General features: G+C 34.6%; 1 protein-coding gene across 2 annotated transcripts in view; it reads right to left on the bottom strand.

Annotated features, from left to right (window-relative positions):
* Positions 1 to 23384, bottom strand: part of EYA4 (EYA transcriptional coactivator and phosphatase 4) — a 276232-nt gene that overhangs the window by 34951 nt on the left and 217897 nt on the right. Inside the window, exons 11-12 of one of the 2 annotated variants that reach the window (XM_044677012.1) lie at positions 15426 to 15562; positions 14000 to 14083 (exon numbers count right to left, since the gene is read on the bottom strand). In XM_044677012.1, coding sequence (XP_044532947.1) covers positions 14000 to 14083; positions 15426 to 15562 — 221 coding nt within the window. The remainder of the gene's footprint in view (positions 1 to 13999; positions 14084 to 15425; positions 15563 to 23384) is intronic. The other variant, XM_044677013.1, reaches the window with a different exon arrangement.

Genomic DNA, 23384 nt, shown 5'->3' with positions numbered 1-23384 from the left:
CCATTAAGTTGACATTCAGGGCAAACTGGACATATAACAATTTACTGAACTATACTACCTTGTACCTGGAATGTACCCTCTCAGAATTTATATCTTCCTTAAGACTCAGCTCATGTATCATCTCTTCTATGAAGCTGTCCATGGTCACCCTTGTTGTCCTTACTGTCTCATTCTTCATATTACCTTCATTATATGTATCTGTATATCTATCCTTCCTTTGCCATCCTACGAGAATGGCATCTTTCTTGGAGAAGAGACTTTAATTTTTGTGTTTTTAGCTCTGTAATTTAGTTTATTTATTTATTCCCCCCCTTTTTTATTTGGCATATTTTCCCATATATTCTCCTGGTTCTGTTCCTTTCACTCTGCAGCAATTCCTGGAGGTCATTCCAGGTCGCATGAAATTCCTCCAGTTTTTTATTCCTTTCAGCATAATAATATTCCATCACCAACATAAATCACAATTTATTGAGCCATTCCCCAATCGATGGATACCTCTCATTTTCTGATTTTTTGCCACCACAAAGAACATGGCTATAAATATTTTTGTATAAGTATTTTCCCTATTATCTTTTTGGGGGTACAAGCCCACCAGTGGTATGGCTGGCATTTATTTAAAAGGGAGGCATTCATTTGCACATAGTTCCAAATTGTCCTCCAGAATGGTTGGACCAATTCATAACTCCACCAGTACTGTATTAGTGTCCCAATTTTGCCACATCCCCTCCAACATTTATCACTTTCCTTTGCTGCCATATTGGCCAGTCTGCTAGGTGTGAGGTGGTACCTCAGAGTTTTTTAATTTGCATCTCTTTAATCAGGAGGGATTTAGAACACTTTTTCATGTGCTTATTGATAGTTTTAATTTCATCCTGTGATAATTGCCTACTCATGTCCCTTGACCATTTGTCAATTGGGAACAGTTTGATTTTTTGTAAATTTGACTTAGTTCCTTATATATTTGGGAAATTAAACTTTTGTCAGAGAGTTTTGCTATAAAAATATTCTCCCAGTTTGTTGCTTTCCTTCTAATTTTGGTTGCATTGATTTTGTTTGTACAAAACCTTTTTAATTTGATATAAGTCATTAATTTTACATTTTGCAATGTTCTCTATCACTTGCTTGGTCTTGAAGTCCTTCCTTTCCCACAGATCTTACAGGTATACTATTCTATGGTCACCTAATCTATTTATGATTTCACTCTTTATATTTAAGTCATTTACCCATTTTGAATTTAAGCCCTGTTATTTAGTCCAATGTCTTGCATCTAATGAGTACTTAAATTAATGTCAGTTTTATTACAATGTTGAATTGACATTTGTATTTCTGATATGTTTTCAGTGGAATGGGTTAAAATTGTGGTTATTTTGCCAAATATTCCATCGCCTTGCAAAAAAAAAAATGGCATTCAGCATTCTGTGTGGTAGAGGAACTGTTGCAGATTTTGTCATTGAGTGTTCTTTGTAAACAAGCACTTAATTGAAAAATAGGAAACCCTGGGTAAATAGGGGCTTTGGAGTATTATGGTTATTTTGTTTTTGTTTTGGCAAGGAAGAACTCCAAAAGATGCAGAAAGGAGGAGAGTGAGATTTTGGGCTGGGGAAGTGCCCTTCTCAGGGAAAAGATAAAGTTGTCTCCAATCTGAGGTTTGGGGTAATAAGGTACAGACTTCTCAAACAGATATCTATACAGCACCTTCAAATGCATTTATGTGTAAGAATTAAAAAAATTCCTATTGAGCTTTAAAGTTTACATGTGCTTTTCATATTTTATCCATTTAAAGTTTACAGGGGGCAGCTGGGTGGCTCAGTGGATTGAGAGCCAGGCCTAGAGACAGGAGTTTCTAGGTTCAAATCTGACGTCAGGCACTTCCTAGCTGTGTGGCCCCCAGCATGTCACTTAACTCCCATAGCCTAGCCCTTACCACTCTTCTGCCTTGGAACCAACACACAATATTGTTTCTAAGATGGAAGGTAAGGGTTTAAATAAATAAATAAAGTTTACAGCAACTTTGCCGAATAGGTGATATTATTTTCTTAATATTATTTTCACTATTTAAGGAGACTGAGGTTAACAAAGGTGAAGTGACTTACCCAAAGTCACATAACTATTAAATGCCTGAAGCATAATTTGAATTCAAGTCTTCCTGAATCCAAGACCAGCATTCTAGCTACTGAACTACCTGATATGTGTATGTGAGTGTTTTTGTGTATGTCAATTATATATATAGATATGTATGCATATTTATATATATGTGTATTTGTGTATACATATTTATATATCATATATGCATACATATGTTTATATAATATATGCAATATATCATAAATACTACCTAGCTGCATTTATATTGTGTATTGAGGTTTGCAAAGTACTTTAATATATGTTAATTCATTTAATATTCATAGCTATCCTGTGAAGTATTATTATTATCTCCCTTTTACATATGAGGAAACTAAAATGACTTACCCAGGATCATGCAACTAAGTATCTGAGGCAGGTTTTGAACTCAGGTATTTCTGAATCCAAATCTAACTTTTTATCCATGAGGACACAAAATCATGAACCCATTTGATTTTGAATATAAGCTAAAGCAAGATAACCAGTAAAAAAACTGAATAAATATACAATGAATTTTAATATAATTCAAGAATTTTGGCTTTAGATAGAGGCATGATTTGGCTACCAAAAGGATCATGTGGGGGAAAATAACTACCTCTCCTTAAGAATCAAAGTTAAGGTGATCGTAAATTAAACCATAAGATTGTAGCCAATTGTTGGTAGTATTCTTGATTCAGGGTTGAATTCTGATCTCTTGTGTTGACAGCAGGAGCTGAGAGAGTGCTTTGGAAGCAGTTAGCTAAATCCCTGGGGATTAGGTAGAGTAACAAACAGCACCAAAAGCATCACTTGAAAGAGGTCTTCTTAGCCAATTAAAGAGCAGATAGCCTTGTGGGGAGAAATTTAGCCTCACTCATCAAATGTTTATAGTGAAAGAGTGGGGTAGAGATTGAGAGATATGCCACCTGAGACACAGAAATACCTTAAGGTGAAGACATAAAACATTATGAAGACTTTGTGCAATTATTAATTTTTGTTGAACCCAATTCAGGTCTAACAAATTTCTTAGATTTATACCTTAGAAACTGATTAATATCAATACAAATTAAATCCATCTGCTACATTAGAATTAACTTGCTCATTATACTCTCCCCAATAAGCTCTTCATCTTGGCCTTGCTGCAGCACTTACTGAATTTGTGTTACAGCCACTGGAGAATTGGTTGGTGGGAGAGGGGAAGCAGGAAGGGAAGTTTGGTTTGAGGACTTCTTGAGGTCAAGTTAATGTGATGAAGGAGGTCCAGAACATTTTGTGAGGCACTAGAATTTGGCACTTACATCCACTTGTGCAAGTGTTCCATTCTGGCTCCTGAAGTTTCAAAAGGATCATAAGGTCCTTTTAAATAGTCAAACAGATCTTACATCCACTATAGTAGCTCAGAAGAGTCTTTCTGATCATTTAAAAATTGCAGCACAGAAGGGTGATGGAATCTAGAGGGGTAGAATGATATATTCATTTAAAATGTAGCCAATGTGTTCTACTTGTTTTGCTGGATTATCCATATCTAAGGCAAGGATTCTACTCCATGAGGGAAAGTAGGAATTATAGATGACTGAATATTGACAGATAGGCAAAAAGAATTAAAGAAATATTTAAAATATATATTTGAAGACAAAAAATAGTGTAGAAGGGGACACAACTTGAGTAATTTGTTGTTGTATTTAGTCATTTTAGCTGTATCTGTGTCCTGTGATCCCATGTTAGGTTTTCTTGGCAAAGATATTGCAAGTGTTTGTCATTTTCTTTTCAAACTCATTTTACAGATGAGGAAACTCAGGCAAATAGGGTTAAGTGACTTGATTAGGATCATACAGCTAATAAGTGTATGAGATCAGATTTGAGTTCACAAAGAATCTTCTTAACTCCAGGCCTGGCATTCTGTCCACTGTGCCACCTCACTGCTTTTATTCTTGCTAATCAAATATAAGAAGTACTTGTTCAGTTTTTATAGTCCTTCATAACTTGAATCCTTTCTACTTCTCCAGTTTTCTTAAAACCGTACAACCCTCCATGTACCAAATTCCTTCCAAGCAGACATTCCATCTTCTGAGAAACTGCATTTTCATTGACTGTTCCCTATGCCTAGAATGCTCCTGGCTTCATTCAAGCCAACTGAAATCCCACCTTCTCCAAGGAGTCTTTCTTGGACTCTCTTAATGACAGTATTTCCCCTCTGATATCACATCTGAGTTATTCTTTACATGCCTTATATGTATATAGTGACTTGAATGTTATTTCTCCATCAAGAATTGTCTTCCTTTGTATTCTCAACATTTATCACAGTTCCTGGCCCATAGTAGGTGCTTAATAAATGCTTATTGACTGATAAGAGGTTAAAATGTATTTTCCAATAAAATAAATTTAAAACAAAACAAAGAACATAGTTTCTAAAAAAGGAGTTACATGATATACTAGTTTCCCAATTACTATCTTCTTAAAATGAGAAAGATTTAGTTTTTCTCACCTTTGACTTAACATCAAAGTATACTTCCTGGCTCTTTAGAAGCTATCAAACAATTTTCAAAAATTACATAGCCTTTATAGTTATTGTTTATTCTTCTTATTACAGAATACAGTGGAGTAGAGGGGAAAGGATTGGTTCTGGAGTAAAAGGATTTAGGTTCACAGACTGTCTTTAAAACTTACTACCTGTAAAACCTATGACAAATCACTTGGCTTTGCTGGATCTCAGTTTTCTCATCTGTAATGTGAGATGGCTAGTACTGGCAAACTCTAGATAAAATTTTTCTCCTTGGTCATCCTACTCTCCTTCCTTTATTTTATTTTATTAAAAAAAAAACCCTTACCTTCAGGGTAAGATTTCCTGGTATACAGAAGAGCAGTAAGGGCTAAGCAATTGGGGTTGTGACTTGCCCAGAGTCACACAGTTAGGAAGTGTCTGAGGCCAGATTTGAGCCTAGGACTTCCTGTCTCTAGGCCTGACTTTCAATCCACTAAGTCACCAAGCCATTCCACCCCTTATTCCTTTATTAGGCTTAGAAGATAAGTACCCCTGCCATTAAAAAAATGTCCTATTTCACTTAAGTAATTTTCAGAAACATGAAAAAAGGAGGCTGGACAGTAGAAAATGAGTTTATTGAGATTCTCATCAGGCTTATCAAAGTTGATGTGTTCACTTGCTTTATTTTATTTGATTAACATCTTATTAAAATCAAACTATCATTTGATAAAGGTTAATATTTTAAGCTCTGAAGGTCTTTTTGTTGTTCAGTTTTTTCAGTCATGACTGATTCTTCATGTTCCCTTTTGGGATTTTCTTGGCAAAGAGTCTGGAGTGGTTTTCCATTTCCTTCTCCAGCTCATTTTACAGATGAGGAAACTGAGGAAGAGTTAAGTGATGGGTCCAGAGTCACATATTTAGTAAGTGTCTGAGGTTACATTTAAACTCAAGTTTTCCCAACTATAAGCCCGGCACTATATTCCCTGTACCACTTGGCTTCCCTTTCTGAAGATCTAGGCCTGTGATAGTTTTAATCATGACCACCCTAAACAATATACATCTAATACCTTTCCAAATGTTTATATTTTCTTTTGCACTTGTAGGATTTTTTTGTTTTTATCACTAAAAATACAATTTGGTTTTTATCCATTTATTGCTTTAGGTTACTCTGGTGGTACATTTGGCTCATGTTTAACAGATTTTCTAAACTGAAAAATAGTTTTGTAAGCTAGAATTTCTTTCTTTTTAAAGCAGCCATTTTCTCTTTTCTTAGTCTGAACCAAGATCTATGCTATTTCTTTGATATCTTAACTTTTGGTGGTGACTTAAGAGAAACAAAACTTCATCCAGTATTAAATGTTAATTCTTTGAAAGGAGAAACATTGCCAGAGAACTTTTTTTTCATTTCCCCCCTCAACACTTCCCTCTTCCAAATGAATAATGGTTGGGACATAACAGGTAAAAGAATATATGATTAATCAGGGAACAAGAATGTTCCTCATAAACTTTAACAGATGATGGTAGACTCCAAACACATGTCCTGTCACATTAACAAACTTATTTAAGAGTTTTGCATTGTAGAAAATTCTAGGTGCCAACTGGTACTCAGCTGTAAAAGCCATCATAGTCTTACAGGTCAAGGCAGCTCAAATACCAATGTATATCATTTGCTTCTGTGGTAAATAACCAAAAATAGATACACATGGACATAGAGAGTGTCAACAAAGGGGCTAAACTAAAACCAAAAACTGTCATTGATGCTTAAGAAGGGACTAATTAAGTTGCCTTTTTAGAGGCAAATTTGTAGTGATGCTTATTTTAGAAAGGAAGACAGGAAATTCCAGTATTTTTTATAAAAGCATGAAGGTCATTTAATGTAGAGATTTACGAGTAACAAGACATTCCTGAGTCATCTCTCATCCTGCCTTTGGAACATTTATCTTTCCAAGTCAGGAAATCACAAAGTGATCATTATTGTGTGTTTATTATTTTTCCATTACTGAATAAAGAGGTAATTTTGCATTGGTTAGGCTTGGACTACCTTGGCACTAATTCTTTCAAACCACGAGCATATCAGTTAGTGATCTTTTTAAAAAAGTCATTTTTGATGCTCGTGCAGTCTTCCTTTAGTTTATTTGTTAGAGAAAAAAATATGCACATCAGTATTGTTTAGTTTTTTTAGCTAAGCAACAGTTGATATATAGCTTGCCTTACCCTTTAATTATTACTTTTCCCAGTTATTAGATATTATACCCCAAACCTCAAAAACATTAATGCATTTCCTCAAAATTAATCATTGATATGTTTATATATAAACTAATCTAATGGCCTTCAAAATGTAGGACAAACTATATGACCCAACCATAACAATCCTCTACTTTGTATCTGAAATAGGGTAGAATAGTGTGTGGAAAAGATAAATTTTGTCAGATGGGCAAGGAGGTAGAGACAATAGAGTTTATCCAGTTGAGTCTTGAAAATATTTTGCATTATAATAGCATATGTGACCTGCATCGAATTGTTTTGACTTCTTAAAGAGGATAAAAAAGGGAAGTGGAAAGAAGATAATGTGAAACTTGAAATTTTTTTAAAAATTAAACATTTTTATATAATTGAAAAATGTATTAAAACATTTTAAATAACCTTTAAATTCTTTGATCTCTGGTTTTCTGTTGTATATAATTTATGAGTCTGAATAGCCATTTTTTCTATCTTAGGAAGCTCCTGAATCAGATTCAAACCATAACTGTAATTATTTTTATTTTTTAAATAATGTTTTCATAATTAAATATAGAAATATTTAAATTCCTTTTTTAGAAAATTTCCAGTTCCAAATTCTCTCTCTCCCTTCCACTTTCTCTATTTTACTCCTTCCCACCTCCCACCTCCCTGAGGCAGTAAGTAATTTATATAGATTAACTATTTTTCATAATGTGTTTATTAGTTAGTTAAAGCAACATAACCAATATGAAATAGGCCGATGATCAATAAAATTATTGATAAATTTATGAACATGATCAGTAAAAAAGAAAATTAAATATTTATATAAAAGGTTCATGAGAGAAAAATTCCGAGTTACTCAATTCAGTTCAGTTCTCTCAGTATATTGGTATGCTTTTGTAACTGTTGTTTATGCCAAGCATAATGCATAATACCTGGCACATAGAAGACACTTAATACATTAATGCTAAATTAGTGAATTCCTTAAAGTTTAAAGAATCAACAAAAGTTGGAATGGAATATTACAAGGACATTACCTGCTTTCAACAGCCAATCAGATTGTATTTTATGCATGACCCATGTCTATGTCACAATATGTAAAATCAATAAGTAATCACACAAATACTTAATTATACATATGTACAAATGCTGGTATGTGTGAAATAGGAAAAAAGGAATTTGGTGGGGAAAAAAAATCTAGCAGCAGAGGGAAATAAAGGCTTCATATAGGAGGTGATACTTTAGCTGAGCATTAAAAGAAACCAGGCATTCTGAAAGAGAGGGATGAGCAGAGTACATTGTAGGTATGGAAACCAACCAGAGGAAAGTCAAAAAGTATAAGATGTAGTCTCATGGATGAGAAAGTGCATGAAGGTCAGTTCTGTTAGAATTCAATATATATGGAGGGAGTAATATGTGATAGGGTGGGGAAAGATGGTTGGAGCTAGGTTGTAAAGGCATATGGAAAGATAATCTATAATTTAATATTCTATATAATGAATATATAAATTAATAGGTAAATTGTGAATGTGTTTGTGCAGATAACTTACTGTGGCAAAGAATTGATTTCTGGGAACTTAAAGGTTGTGCTAGAATGGAACATAAACTCTAGAAGGTCCTACCAAGCAAGAAAGGTCTTAGATATAGATCTGGCAACAGGTTGTATGCATGTCATTCATAGTACAACCTGTCTCAATTTAGAATGACTCCATAATAATCACACTAACACACATTTACATAACATTTTAAGCACATTTAATGTACTCTCCTTCCTATAATTTTTCAAAGTATGTAGTAAAAATATGACTGTATCCATTTTATAAATGAGAGAAATGAGGTTTTAAGATAGTAATACCCATGATCAAATACTAGACCAGTGAAGTATTTAAGGCAAGATTCAAAATCAGATCTATTCCCAAGTCTTGCTCTACTCACTGGGATAATACTGACTCTCATCTTGTTGGCCAGTGTGAATTTTCCACCACAGAAATTCTTAAAGGCCTCCTACCAATTCATAGAGGGATTGTAATATGTATTAGTGGAGGGACTGTTCATACAAATAAAATAATATTTCGTTACAGTAGGCAGACAAATAATAAAGTACTTAGAGACTTAAGGAGGCACCTTGATAGTCCAAGATGAGTTACTCAAGTATCTGAGTATCAACAAACATCTTCATATTAGGCTGTCATTACTATCTTAAAGATGCAAACTTACTTCTATTTCCATAGGTCTCATTCACAGAGTGATGATAGACTGTTACATACCTAGATCAGTGACATGAAAGATACTAGGGAACCTGTTTCCAGAAACTTGGAAGACAGAACCCATAAGTAATCATTCTGCATTGATCTACCATGTGGCTGGGAGAATCCTTGTTTCTATTAGCTGTGTGGCACCGCTGTCTTTAAAATTGTCTATCTTATGACTATTGGAACTTTTATTGATTCCCATATGAAGGTGAAGGACTTCTTAACTCACACCGTATGGTGAAGGCTTGGTTTGATGGTAGAGAAGAGAAACTTTCCAATATAATCAGAGTATCCTAAAGGAGAATTGGTGGTAAAATGTAATAGTTCTTGCCCTGAGAGAGGAGGAACAGGAAAGACCATGTTTTATCAAGCTCCCATCATAGACTTAACCTTTTGATTTTGATAGTGACCCAATTTCATTTTATTTTACTCATTCAACAAACATATGTTGAATATGTGTTCAGAGAATATATGAACTCTATATATTATCTGTTTTATGCCACCTTATGTTTCTGTTAGTGATAAGGAGGTTGATCATTCTTCACCTGAAATATTTTGTACACTTCTTTTACTGAAATGCTATGGAAATGTTAGTATAATTGTGAATATTTAAAAGTATAGTGGGCTGCCTCTGGCAGGAATAGATTCTTGCTCGATAGAAATCTTCTAGTAAAGACTAAAACAGAACTTGGGACTCAATCTTGATCAACAATGAACTGGATTTGATGGCCTCTAAGTTCACTTCCAACTGTGATTTGTGAGTAGTTAGAAAAAGCAAAAAGTGTTAACAAATAAGTAGCATTGCTTCTCCAAAAGCAACTCAATAGACTAACTGCACTTTTATTTTAGTTTGGGTAATTATGCTGGTAAATCAAAGGGATGCTGGATTAGCTCAGAAATGGTGGTCAGAATGATCAAATCCATAGAATTAAAGTCAACTTGGAGAGATAGTATTTAAAGGCAAGAAAATGTATATGTACTTGCTGTGTACCAGGGAGCCTTCCTGGACTCTGTGCAATTTGAAATTTCTATCCAATACTTCTCTGAAGGGACAGAGATATTTATCAATTATATGCATCAAGGAAGAAAATGTCAAGCACGCAGATGGCATATAGCCAATGTCATGAGCTAACACAATGAATGACAGAATCAGGACACTAAATAGGCCCTGAAAGGATAGAATAATAGAGTGAATAAAATAAAATGAAAATAATAAAGTATTAAATGAGTTTAAAAATCACAAATTCAATATTGGAAATGCATAGCCAAGGAATAATTTATATGGTAGGAAGAAAAAATAAAGAACAAGAATTTGGAGTTTTAGTAGACTGTGAGCTCAAGAAGGGTCAATAGTGTAGAACTAATGTCAAAAAAAGTGAACACTATGCTAGTCTGTTGTAAGATAGGCATAGTGTCCAGAACAAAAGAGGAAATACTGTGCCTGTATTCTGCCTCATTTAGACAATATTTTGCATTTGTTCAGCCACATCTTCAGAAGAACATTGGCAAGTTAGAATTTAATTTAATTTAGAGATTCTGCCCAGAGAAAATTAGTTTTTCAGAAGAAAGTGGGTATATTTACCTTGATAACACCTTAAGAACCATAACAATTACTTTCGAGTATCTAAAAGGCTTACTTTTTGATATTTTGCCTTTATTTACATATATAGATGTTGTTTCCTCCCAACAAAATGTAAGCTCCTTGAAGGCAGAGATTATTTTATTTTTGTCTTTGTATGAACAGTACCTAGGACCACAAGATTGCTGGAACCAGCTTTAATTAGCTTTTCATTTTAAACATTTGCATCTTGGAAATGGGCAGACACTACAAATAATGACTTGATTTATTATTGTATTGATTTTCTAGACTTAAGGCAGTATAAACAATGATAATTAAAATTACACTAAAAGTGTGTGGGGCAGCTAGGTGGCTCAGTGGATAGAATGGCAGGCCTGGCCTCAGACCCTTCCTGGCTCTGTGACCCTGGGCACGTTCCTTAACCCAAATTGTCTACTTAGTGATGATTTTAAGAAAGAAGGTAATGGTTTTTTTCCAGTGGATTGCTTACTTTTCTCCCCCCAAAAAAGTTCTGGTAGTTAAATATTTTTGCCTGCATGCCTCTGCCTAGTACTAAGGAATTTATTAATGCTTGTCAAATCAAATACAATTGATTCCATAGTCAATCCAATTCTACAAATGTCTGATGAACATCCACAGTTGTTAGCATTCATCCTGAAGGAATTATTTTGTTGATAAGTGATCTAATGAGCAAATAAAGAATCTTCTATGTGACTGTAAAACCAAAACCAATCATAAAGTTTTAGACATCAGGATGTAGGCTCTGACACATCTGCAGTTTTTAAAGACACCAGGGTGGCTAGCACTTCCATAGAGGTGGAACCAGGCAGAGGAACTATTGCCAGGTAATTCATTTTGGCTGTGATCCATCCTACCACTCTCTATCCAACCCCACCATGATTCTGACCTAGCTTTCTTTTCTTTTTTTTTTTTTTCCAGGCTTCCCTTCTCTCTGTCCCACTTGGCTCAGATGCCTTCTCTGGAACCATGTTTATGGTTTCTGTGACTCAGACTCAGCTATTTGCCTACATTCTTTGTTAGTCTCTTTGGATCAGATACCTTGGTTCCCTGCTGCCTACCCAACATTCAGCCAGACCTTCCCTCCTTATAATGATATGTGTTAGTGAACTTGGCTTTCTCATGCCCATTTAGTGCTTCCTCAGCTGCCCATACAATCCATTGCAGATACGAGCTAGCCAATACAACTGTTGTTCTTTGCCAATTTCAGCAACAATTATAGGCTGAAGTAGGGATTCTGACATCTATTTCATCAGCATGACTGAGAGTCATACTTAAAATCAAAGAACAAGAAAGAACAATATTTTAAACATGAAATGTACTTAATGTAGATTATCTCGACTAAGCCAGAAAATTATGGTTGTGAGTTTTACCTATATGCTGATCTGATGGAGTTATTTTCTTTTAAAAATAAGTAAGAAAATATTATGGATTTTATTTTCACTTTAAAAGGTAACCATGTCTGTTGACCAAATGAAAAGTAGCAATCAAGATCTCTTTGTCAGTAAATAAATATGGCCATAATGGCAGTCAATTGTATTGTTTTAGGTTGCATTCCATGTTACCAAAAGAAAAACAGGAAATAAATTTGTCACCTATCCCTAAAAAATAAAATACATGTGCCTACAGACAAATTTCAAAGGACTTGGGATCATAAATTTGAGACTGCAATGATAATAGCAGACAAATATTGCATCTTAAGGTTTTCTTTATATGCTATCTTATTTGGTCCATAGCAACCTTGTGAGGTAGGTGTTTTCATTACACTCATTATGCAGATAAGGAAATTGAAGTTAATTAGCTTGTCCATGATTGTACAGCTAGTAAAGTATATGAAATGGTTTTTGAATCATGTCTATCCTGACTCTATCCCCTGTGCTAATTTATACATTGCACCACCTAGATGCCTAGGAGAAACCATAGAGGTCACCTAATCCAATCTTTTTATTTGTAAATAAGTAAATTAAGGCCCAAAGTTTATCCTCCTTCCAAATGAGATAGGCACTTCATCCTGGAAAAAGTCAGAATGCTTTAAAATATAAAAGTGGATATTTTAAAAAGGGTTATCATGAGTCCCACTCTTCCCTTTTAAACTCATGCCTGAATGACTTGTTATTACTGGCCAAGATTCCAAAGGAGTAATGCTGTTATCTGGGGGATTCTGCTTTAAATAGAATTAGAAGTTAAGACAAATCTGATTTGGTGGGGCCCTGTCTTCAGGCAACATTCTCTGTGAATCCTCCTCTCATAGGCAGAGTTCAGAATTACAACATATTCAATGTTATACCTATTTTTCATGAAAGCATGATGGCATACACCTTTGTGAGTGTAAAATGTGAGGAAACAAAAGCTATAGACAGAATACATTGTAAGAAAGTAATCCATAATCAATTGATCCACTTAAAACAAACATGTTAGGAGTCGTAACCACTCACAGCAATAAATATCAATAGTCACTACAGTTATATTGTACACTCAGCAGTATACTTCTGGAATTGTGTTAGCCTTCTCAAAGGTACCTACACCCATGGAGAAATATTAGTAACGAGTAACACTTGTGACAATTAAACCTTTTGAGAGAGATGCATCTGGGTAAGATTATCTGATAAGACTATGATTAACCAATTAATTAATTGTCCATGATCCTCTTGATAATTGAAGACCTCACAGAACCCTCAAGCAGGTCCATAAATGCAATTTGAAAATTCATTCTACCTTTCCCTAGATATTGCTATTTGGTGACTAGTTAATGAGGAGTCATCTATCAAGATCCCTAATTCCTCCCCATCCCCTGGAGAAGGGTGGGAAGGGAAGTCACCTGCATATTTATCTTACTGTTACTACCTGGGAGAGAAATGGAGTTCTACCCAGTCACCATCAACCATTACAATGATTCCTAATGAGAGGTTAAAGAACTCATTTGGATGACATGTAAATACATCTAGCCTGAGTTGCTTAGCTAAATAAAGCCCCACAATCAGAATCTTCAACCTGCCTACAGTGGATAATCTCCAGGGTGGGCAACTCTTTGAGTTGCAGAGGAACAAAGTCTCAATTGAAGAAGGATATATATGTCATTTTGAAGATAATAGGAATGATTTGCCTTTTTAAAAAAAAATCTATTTGAATAGTAAAAAGCACTGGCATGAGGGGAATAGGTATCCATAAGTCACTATTTGTACTGTAAAAGTTGCATGCTCACGTTAAGAACAAGCCTCGATAAAGAAATAATTAAAATATTGTTCTGCTAGTTTGCAAAATTAGCATCCGTAGAAAAGAAGGCCATAAAATAAAATATGACTGTCAATTCTTGGAAAAAATCATAGTGATATTTTATTAATTCCTTACCTTGCCATACTTCTGTGCATAGGACCCTGTGAGCAGTGAGTGAAAAACGATGATGGTTTCATCCAAATCCCAGACAAATACACGCTGAAGATATAAATGATAAACATCAACACATAACAGTGTTCTGGGAAAACAGAAATCCCTCTACAAGTAGAAAATCACCATGCTTCATAGATGGATATAATCTTGACACTGCATCATGGAAAAATATTTCACCTTATTAATTTACTTTAAAATTAGTAAAAATAACCTCTGTAAGATCTGAGGAGCAAAAATAAACTTCAAAAATGACATTTGAAAGCAACTTTGATTTAAATAGGTGACAGCACTTATATAGCCACTTTCATCATTCACATTAGTTCAAATAAAAAATCTGTGGAGCAGATCTGAATTATTTTTTTACCATACAGCAAGTGTATACCTTAAAAGTACAAATGAAGATGAGAATAGATGTATCTCTCAAAAAGTGTTGTAGAAATAATTTTTATAAGCTGTACAATTTGAACTTTAGATCTGGGAGTAGACTTATTAAAAGAAACCTGTGGGAAATTCTCTTGATAGTAGAGAATCATTTTCTGAAGTAAATACTTATCCCTTAAGTTATCTCTGGATTACTTTTTTGGAATTTTTATATAATGTTCCTGCTTAGGCAAAAAACCTGATACCAGAGAAGGAAAAAAAATTTGAACATTATTAATGACTCAGCTCAATACTTCTAATATAGGTTGATTTTGAAGACTTTGAGGGGTTCAGAGCTGGAAATAGACTTTAGATATAATCTATCAAACTTTGCATTTTATATTTGAGGAAACTGAGGTCCAGAGGGAGGTTTAGGCCCTCTATCTCCAAATATATTGCTCTTTCACCAAACCTTGCTGCTTCACCTCGAAGTTAACTTCAATTGTAAAATAATGCACTGATATGATTTTACAGCTATGTAAGTCCCAAACTACACAGATATATATATATATATATATATATGAAGTTCTAATATTTCATATATGAGCTTTTAGAAGATATATTTTCCTTAATTTGCAGGTTGAATTTAGTTCATGAAATACTGGCAATAAATTACTTTTATGATCTTGAAATACTGAATGTGACAATCAGAAAAATGACCAACAAATAGACTTCTGTTTTTGTCTTTTTAAACACTGAGTTGTAGAAAATAATTTCCAAGGGCTAGAATTTACAAAGTAATATCATTTTCAAGTTATCTTGATTTTGTTTTGTTCATTTATAAAGGGTGAAAGCCCTAAATTGTGCCTGCTCCAAAGTAGATAAACAACCATACATCAGGCTTTTGGCAGAAGTTCTTTTTCAAACATTTAACTTGAAACCATGATGTAGCTTCACAGAAGGCAGATTCTGCTTTTCAGCAGAAGAAAACTTCTTTTTACCATTCATCAATTAAAAGAGGGCTTACCTCCAAGTCACTGTCTGGTGGAGGTGATGGATTATTCTTCCGGCCTCTTCCTCGGGACTTTGACCCAGAACTCCTACATGTTCTCTCATCAAGGTCTTTGATGGGTGTGGAAGGGCTCTGCACTGTATCAAAATCTCCTGCAAATGCAACCACGCATGTCAAACTAGTGTTTCATTTTGAAATAGGGATAAGCCCTCAGAAATAACACAGGCTAGTATTCATTTTAGCAAATCTCATTATCATAGGCACCACCAAATAACACCAACAACAAAAGATTTACCACAGTCTGATAGTCTTCTTGTTTTACTTCATATCTAACACAACAAAAGGATGTGCAGAATTCCTTGGTTTTGCAGTGGAATTTAACATGCACCAGAAAGTCCCTTACAGAATATGGCAATACAAGCAGAAGATACAACCAAAATGATGTTATCCATATGACCTATTTTTTTGTTTTTCAGTAATAGAATGGCTAAAAGCATTGATGTCAAGATTCTATGTTGACCATGTCAAAAGACTATCATGATCTCAAAATAGATGAGACAGAGCAAATTCAACATGAACTTGATAATGCAAAGCATCAAACGCAAAGTCTGACATGCCTGAGAAAAAGCATTTAATGAATCTAAAATCTAACTTTAAAGTATTCTACCATAAAGTAAAAGATGCTTTTGTTGACCTACTTTCTCACTTCTCCAAAAGAATCTGCACTGGTTTTATCCTGCCTACCCACCTCTCATAGTATATTTACTTTGTCCTACTACATTATCATATGATTTCATGCTGCAAAATGTACTCAGTTTTCCCACAAATACAGATTCCTATATAAACCTCACAGAATCTAACAGAGAGAAGGAGTGTAACCGAGGATATCAAATGTATTTTAGGCCCACTGCCTGATTTCCTTTAGGTCTTACATCTTTCAGGCTTATAAATGTGGAGACATGCCAGCTCTGAAAAACAAGGAATAGCAGAAATTCTGAAATTCTCATGAATAAAGGTCAATCTTAGAGACTTTTAGCTACTAGAAAAAATGATTTTCTTTGTTGACACAAGTAAACTTGCCTTCAGTTTCATTCTATTTTCTTTCAACACACTTAATATGCAGCATCCTTGTGCATTGACCATATAATTTTTAGCCAAAATATTTCTTTGAGCCACAAACATTTCTGGAAAAGAATCAGTTGCTGCAACTACTATGATTCCACTGAATGCTGTCAAAAATATTTCCTACACTTACTTTTACTTTGAATTTTGTGAAGTGGAACCCAGGAGAAGAGAAAGTCCTTGGTAGAAAATAAATGGAAATTTTTAGGAAAAAATTTGATTAATAACATGCCCATGGTCCCAAACATGATCATATATTTTTGATGACCTACCATATTTTACCATGGTTTCTCTTTGCCCCTCTGAATTTTTCTGGGTTCACTGTTCTTTGTCCCACCAATAATGTAGAGGAGATTGCCAAACTAAAATCAATTCAACAAGCATTTATTAAGCATCGACTATATGTTAAGGAGTGTATTACATGCTAGGAATAGAAAGGCGAAATTTAAAAATCCCTACTCTCAAGGAGGCACTGATAGGTGGTGCAAAGGATAGAGTGCCAGGCCTGAAGCCAGGAAGATTCCTATTCCTGAGTTAAAAATCTGTCTTTAAAAACTTACTAGCTATGGGACCCCAGAAAAAGCCACTTAATCCTGTTGGCCTCAGTTTCCTTATCTGTAGAATAAGCTGGAGGAGAAAATAGCAAACCACTCTAGTATCTTTGCCAAGAAAATACCAAATGGGACCAAGAAGAGTCAGACATGACTGAAGATGGACTGCAGAACAATGACAACAACTACAAATCAAGTAGGTAAGGGAGAAATGATGGACACACTGTATGTGGAGCTATATAAATAGAAATATGTATAATAAAATAAATGGAATTGAGGGAGGCAAATGGAACACTAAAACCTGAAGGAATGAGGAAAGACCTTTTTCAGGAGGGAGTATTTGAGCTGATCCTTAAAGGAAACTAGAGCTTCCAAGAGGTGGTGTTGAGAAAGAAAGCATTCCAGATATGGGGGACAGTATATAACAAAGGGAGGGAGTAGGAATTCAAAGTACACCAAAGCGAATATGAATTTTCATATTCATTAGACTGATAAAACGATATAAACAGTCTAATTTATAAAAGTTTATTTCAATGTGAAACATTTTTAACTATCACCATTTGTCACTTTTAAAAAAATAAACCCTTATCTTCCATTTTTGTATCAATACTGTGTATTGACTCCAAGGCAGAAGAGTGCTAAGGACTAGGCATGGGGGTCAAGTGACTTGCCCAGAGTCACACAGCTGGGAAGTATCTGAGGCCAGATTTAAACCTAGGACCTCCTGTCTCTAGGCTTGGCTTTTGATCCACTGAGCTACCCAGCTGGCCCACAAATTTGTCACTTTTAATTTAGACAAAAATTACTTTTTCACAAAATGATTTTACATGGAGCTCAGTGTCGATGAATGGCAAGAATCCCTGACTACTATATGATATAGCCTATTTTAAAAAGAGAGTATTTGTTGTTTAGTCATTTAAATCTATATTTTTCCACTTTGTGACCCATTTTGTGGTTTTCTTAGCAAAGATATTGGAGTGTTTCACCATTTCCTGCTCCAGCTATTTTATAGATGAGGAAACTGAAGCAAACAGGGTTAAGTGACTTCTTCAGGATCATGCAGCTAATAAGTATTTGAGGCAGATCTTCATGACTCCAGGCCTTGCACATTGTACCACCTACCTACCCAAAAAAGAGCATACATGGTTGTTAGGAATTTGAAAATAAGTGTTAACAGCTACATGTTATCTTCACTGGAGATTTTTCTCCATCTTTTTGCCCTACATCACAGCTATAAATTTACGATTTTGTGGTTAATGATATTGGCTAATGTTAATGTTTATTTCAACAATGAGTTGTATTTTTTAATTTTTTAAAAGGATCTTCTCACTTTTGTATTAGTATTCCCAGAACAAAGAAGAGGACCTGACACGTCAGGTGCTTAATAAATGCTTGTTACTTGATTGAGTTCCTCATAATGAGTTATTCTTGTGAAGGATCCTTCATGATTAGTAGTCACCAAGTCAAGAAATATTTATTAAGTGTACACTATGTATCAGGTACTATGTTAAGCAATGAGCACAGACAGAAAGGTAAAAAGATAGTCCCTGCCCTGGAGGGCTCATCATCTAATGGGGAAGAAAACATGAAAACACCTACATACACACTAGCTTTTCATTTACTTAACTATGTAAGAATGACACAGTGTCAGTGAACCTTTTCCAGATCCCGTGGCCAAAGTGCAACTTCAAGCTGCTAGTGAGTTCCCCTTCCTGGTCCCCCCCCATTAAAGTGTTTGCACTGTGTGGCTGGACAGAGGGGCAGGACATGCAAAAATATCCTAGGGCTCTGTGAAGAGGGGGAACTGCCGCTTTACCAACATAGCCCTAACACAATATTTTTTCCCCTTACAATTGTTATTCTAAGAGAAAAATAATTTGTCATGGTAGATAAATCAGTTTAGGAGAAAGGAAGACTTACTTACATTCTATTTTATTTTTTTAACCCTTAACTTCTGTGTATTGGCTCTTAGGTGGAAGAGTGGTAAGGGTGGGCAGTGGGGGTCAAGTGACTTGCCCAGGGTCACACAGCTGGGAAGAGTCTGAGGCCGGATTTGAACCTAGGACCTTCCATCTCTAGGCCTGACTCTCACTCCACTGAGCTACCCAGCTGCCCCCAAGACTTACATTCTAGTCCTGCCTCAGACACATGCTTGCCTTCCCCATTTGACCATGTGGAAAGTTGCTTTACTCCACAGTACCATAAGCAACATTCTAAGACTTTAAATTACAAATGAATTCCCAATTTACAAAGATTTGTTTCAAAAAATAAAGAAGTAATCTTAAAAAAATCTCTTATTTTTCACGAATTACTGATAACAAATATTTGCTTATTTGTTGCAATAGGCTATTATGATTTTATCACATAGAGAAGTAGTCAGTTCAGCAGTTAGTCTGGAAATCACATCACGTTGGCATCTTGGTTGCCTATATCACTGCACTGAAAAATGAAGTGATTTGCCCAAAATTATATATCATTAGCTACACTTAAACCCAAGTCTTCCTGATTTTTAGCGTGGCCTCTATTCACTATGTTAACTCTTGGCTATAGTTTGGATATCCCATGATGTTGTTACAAAATTATTGTAGAGTCTAAATCAACTGCTATTTTTCAATACAAATAGGCATTCAAATTTAATGCTTCTAGTTAAAAACTTTGGTTGAAAAAATCCCTGCGGTAAAATTCCCTAATATCAGTCATTATGGGCTTTTAAACTGAATTTTAGATGTCCCTAATAGCATCATAGCTTTGTTCCAAGATCATTACAAGAAAAAAACAACAGATGGAAATAAAGAACCATTTCTGGAGGTATATAAAATGATCACCACTCTGAGGGAGATTCAGCAGACTACTGGTAATTTAATTACTCAGGAGTAAGCTGAAAATACCAAAATCTACCCCAAGCCAAAGTCATAAAGTCAGGGATATTGAGTAGAAGGAAGAAGAAGGTAGCTGCTACAAAAGCCAGTGCCTGAACAGTAGCAAAGCTCTCAATATATACTGAAAAGCACAGTATTTATTGATTATAAATGGTGAATAATCTCTGGTGCCTTATAGCCATTACATTGGCTGATGGTATGGTAGAGAATTATGAAAAAATATTATGAATACATTAAAAACAACTAAAATACCAATCATGTCAAAAAGAAGTCAGATACATCTCTTTCTGCTTATTTCTGCAAAGAAAGGCTGGGCCAAACAAATGAAAGTATTGTTTAATTTCTATGACAATAGATTACTATGACAATCCTCCGACAATAGAATACTACTACCAGGAATATTAATCCTACAAGTAGGAAAGCATAATCTAGACTTAACATGTCCTTTAAATCGTCTCTTAAATGGCAACTAACCCAAGTGGAATTTTACTGGCCCTTTACACTTGAAAGATGTTCTCTTGTCTTTGGATAAGAGAATAAAGGCTAGAATTTGAGCTCAAGTAGTCATTAAACATTTGGTGATGCTTTTTTTTTCAATCAAACAAGGTGAAAGTTGTTCATTCCAGTTCCTGTGCCAAATTCCAACTCAAGTAATTACAAGTCACATTTACATACTCTGTGGGAACAGGAGGAAATTAAAACTGCTTTGGGATTTAAAATTTTTACCTTCAGTGACAAAGAATATTAATGTGGTCTATCTTTTCAAAATCATTATATATTTCAATTAGATTTAGTACTTTCTGCCCATTATAGTCCTAAAGGAAGTTACCATGAGACTCTAGTAGTTATTGTTTTTCTGCTCAAGAGACTGGGCTTCATTTCAGCAGAGTGAAGTGATCTCACTGTATCTCTTACTTCTCTTGGCATGCTTTTGAAGTTTTAATTAGCTAATGAGCTGTAAAGTGCATTGAAGTCCTCAGGTGAAAAGCAAAATTTTTCCAAATTACTAATTGTGCTTAATTTCAAAGATTTTTAAAATGCCTTTGACAAAATAGAATTTAGGAAAACACAATCTCTAACTTATCTTAATATTTTGATCTTTTAAAAATATAATCTCAGGGGCAGCTGGGCTAGCTCAGTGGATTGAGAGCCAGGCCTAGAGATGGGAGGTCCTAGGTTCAAACCCGGCCTCAGCCACTTCCCAGCTGTGTGACCCTGGGCAAGTCACTTGACCCCCATTGCCCACCCTTACCACTCTTCCACCTATGAGACAATACACCGAAGTTAAGGGTCTAAAAAAAAAATAAAAAAAAATTAAAAAATAAAAATAAAAAAATAAAAATATAATCTCAAATCTAAAATATCTCTAAAATAAATTACATGCTAATGGCAGTCAGAAATCTTTAAAAAGATAATGAATTATAAGGCATATCCTTAATTACTGAAGTCCTATTTCCTTAAATCTTTCATAAAACAGCCTAAAAGCTAAAACAAATAACTGAATGCTATTTACAATTTCCATCTACTATTATCAATTGCTTTAGGCTTATTCTTGAACCAATACAGTACATGATTGCCTAATTATCCTCAAATCAGAATTATAACTGCACCTTGTATGTTCTGGGTACTTAATTTTATTTCATTAGGATAATTTTGACATCTGAATGACCAGCTATCTTTTACTGAGCTCAAGGTATGTTTCTGTTTTAAAGATGGTAGAAGCCAGTAGAATTATTTTTTGAACAAATATAGAAGTAGTTGCTTCTTTCCAATCTTTTACTTGACATATACACTTGTTTTAAATGGGAAGCATTTTAGTTTTGCTCACCTCTACAAGTGAAAAAAAATCATTCCAGGTGCAGAATTTGTTTAATTTTTTGAAATGGAATTGTTGCATTAAGTAAACTTTTACCAAAGGAAAGAAAGACATTTAAAAAACTATTGCTAGGGGGCAGCTGGGTAGCTCAGTGGATTGAGAGCCAGGCCTAGAGACAGGAGGTCCTAGGTTCAAATCTGGCCTCAGACACTTCCCAGCTGTGTGACCCTGGGCAAGTCACTTGACCCCCATTGCCTACCCTTACCACTCTTCCACCTATAAGTCAATACACAGAAGTTAAGGGTTTAAAATTAAAAAAAAACAACAACTATTGCTAGTGAGAGAAAAATAGCCTAATTGATAAAGTAATAATAGGCAATAATAACTCTATAAATCTCAAAATTATATTAGCCATGCTATCAAGCATCAGTAAGCAATGATAACCCAAAGAGATTATGTTTTAAATTCCCAAGCCAATAAATTCCATACTGAAATTCTTATAAAGACAGTTTTATAGAACTGAACTAAATAACAGCATGTCTATGCATATTTATTCACTCTTTGTACATATTTATCTGTACATAAACTTATAGATATGCATACATTTCTTGAATAAATATATGTATATATAAATATGTATCACAACACTGGACTGCTTGTATTTAACCAAAAAATCAATGATTTTTTCTTTAATAGAAGCTTAACTTTCTAAGTATATCAGAACAATTTTGTGCAATCATGATATTATTTAAGGAAAAAAAAAAGAATTTTCCCCAATCAGATCACACCCTTAGTAGTAATAATAATAATCACAATGATCATAATAATAGCAAAATTTTAATATAACTAAATTTTGCAAAGCACTTTCCATATATTAGACAGGTAAGTAAACAAACAGAAAGTGTGTGTGTGTGTGTGTGTGTGTGTGTGTGTGTGTGTGTGTGTTTACCTAATGGCAGAAAGAGTTCATTTAAACACACATTACTAGTCTTGCCTTTAATTCTGCTCCGTGAATTAGGATTGTCAGAAAGTAAGAGGTTTTCTCCTCCTGACTACTCATCTTACTCTGCTCTCAGCAGTGTCAGTCTCAATTAGAATTGTCTAATACACTTGGCATTTAGACACCAGCTCTCATGGGCCAGTGTAGGTATGATTCTTATAACTGGAACATTTGGTAAACAAATGAATATTTTGATTTGAGGGTACTAAAGATCTCTTTGCCCAGACTATCCACCAGACTTTCCCACTGGTCTTTCCATGGTATTGGAAATTTCAATGAAAATTATTTCTTTTAATTAATGCTATGAAATATCCTGTTAATAAAGACATGTTTTGGAGGGAAGGCCAGGATCTTAAGCTACTATCTCGTATTCTAAATAAATTAGCCATAATCAGTACGTTGAGTAACTTATTTGTCATCAAAAGAACCACAAAAACTAAGAATTAGAAATGTCATGTGAGGTCAAAGTGTCTAATATACAATTTCATTAAGGATCCTTTCTCTAACATCTCTGACTACTGGTAATCTAGCTTTTGCTAAAAGATCCTCTGAAAGTTCACTACAACTCACCTGCAAACCACTCTTGTATCTTTACCAAGAAAATCC

The sequence above is a fragment of the Gracilinanus agilis genome, chromosome 4 (assembly GCF_016433145.1).
Source record: "Gracilinanus agilis isolate LMUSP501 chromosome 4, AgileGrace, whole genome shotgun sequence".
In the NCBI taxonomy this organism is placed as follows: Eukaryota; Metazoa; Chordata; class Mammalia; order Didelphimorphia; family Didelphidae; genus Gracilinanus; species Gracilinanus agilis.
The sequence above is the reverse complement of the archived record's forward strand: the minus strand, read 5'-3'. Positions and strand labels throughout refer to the sequence as shown.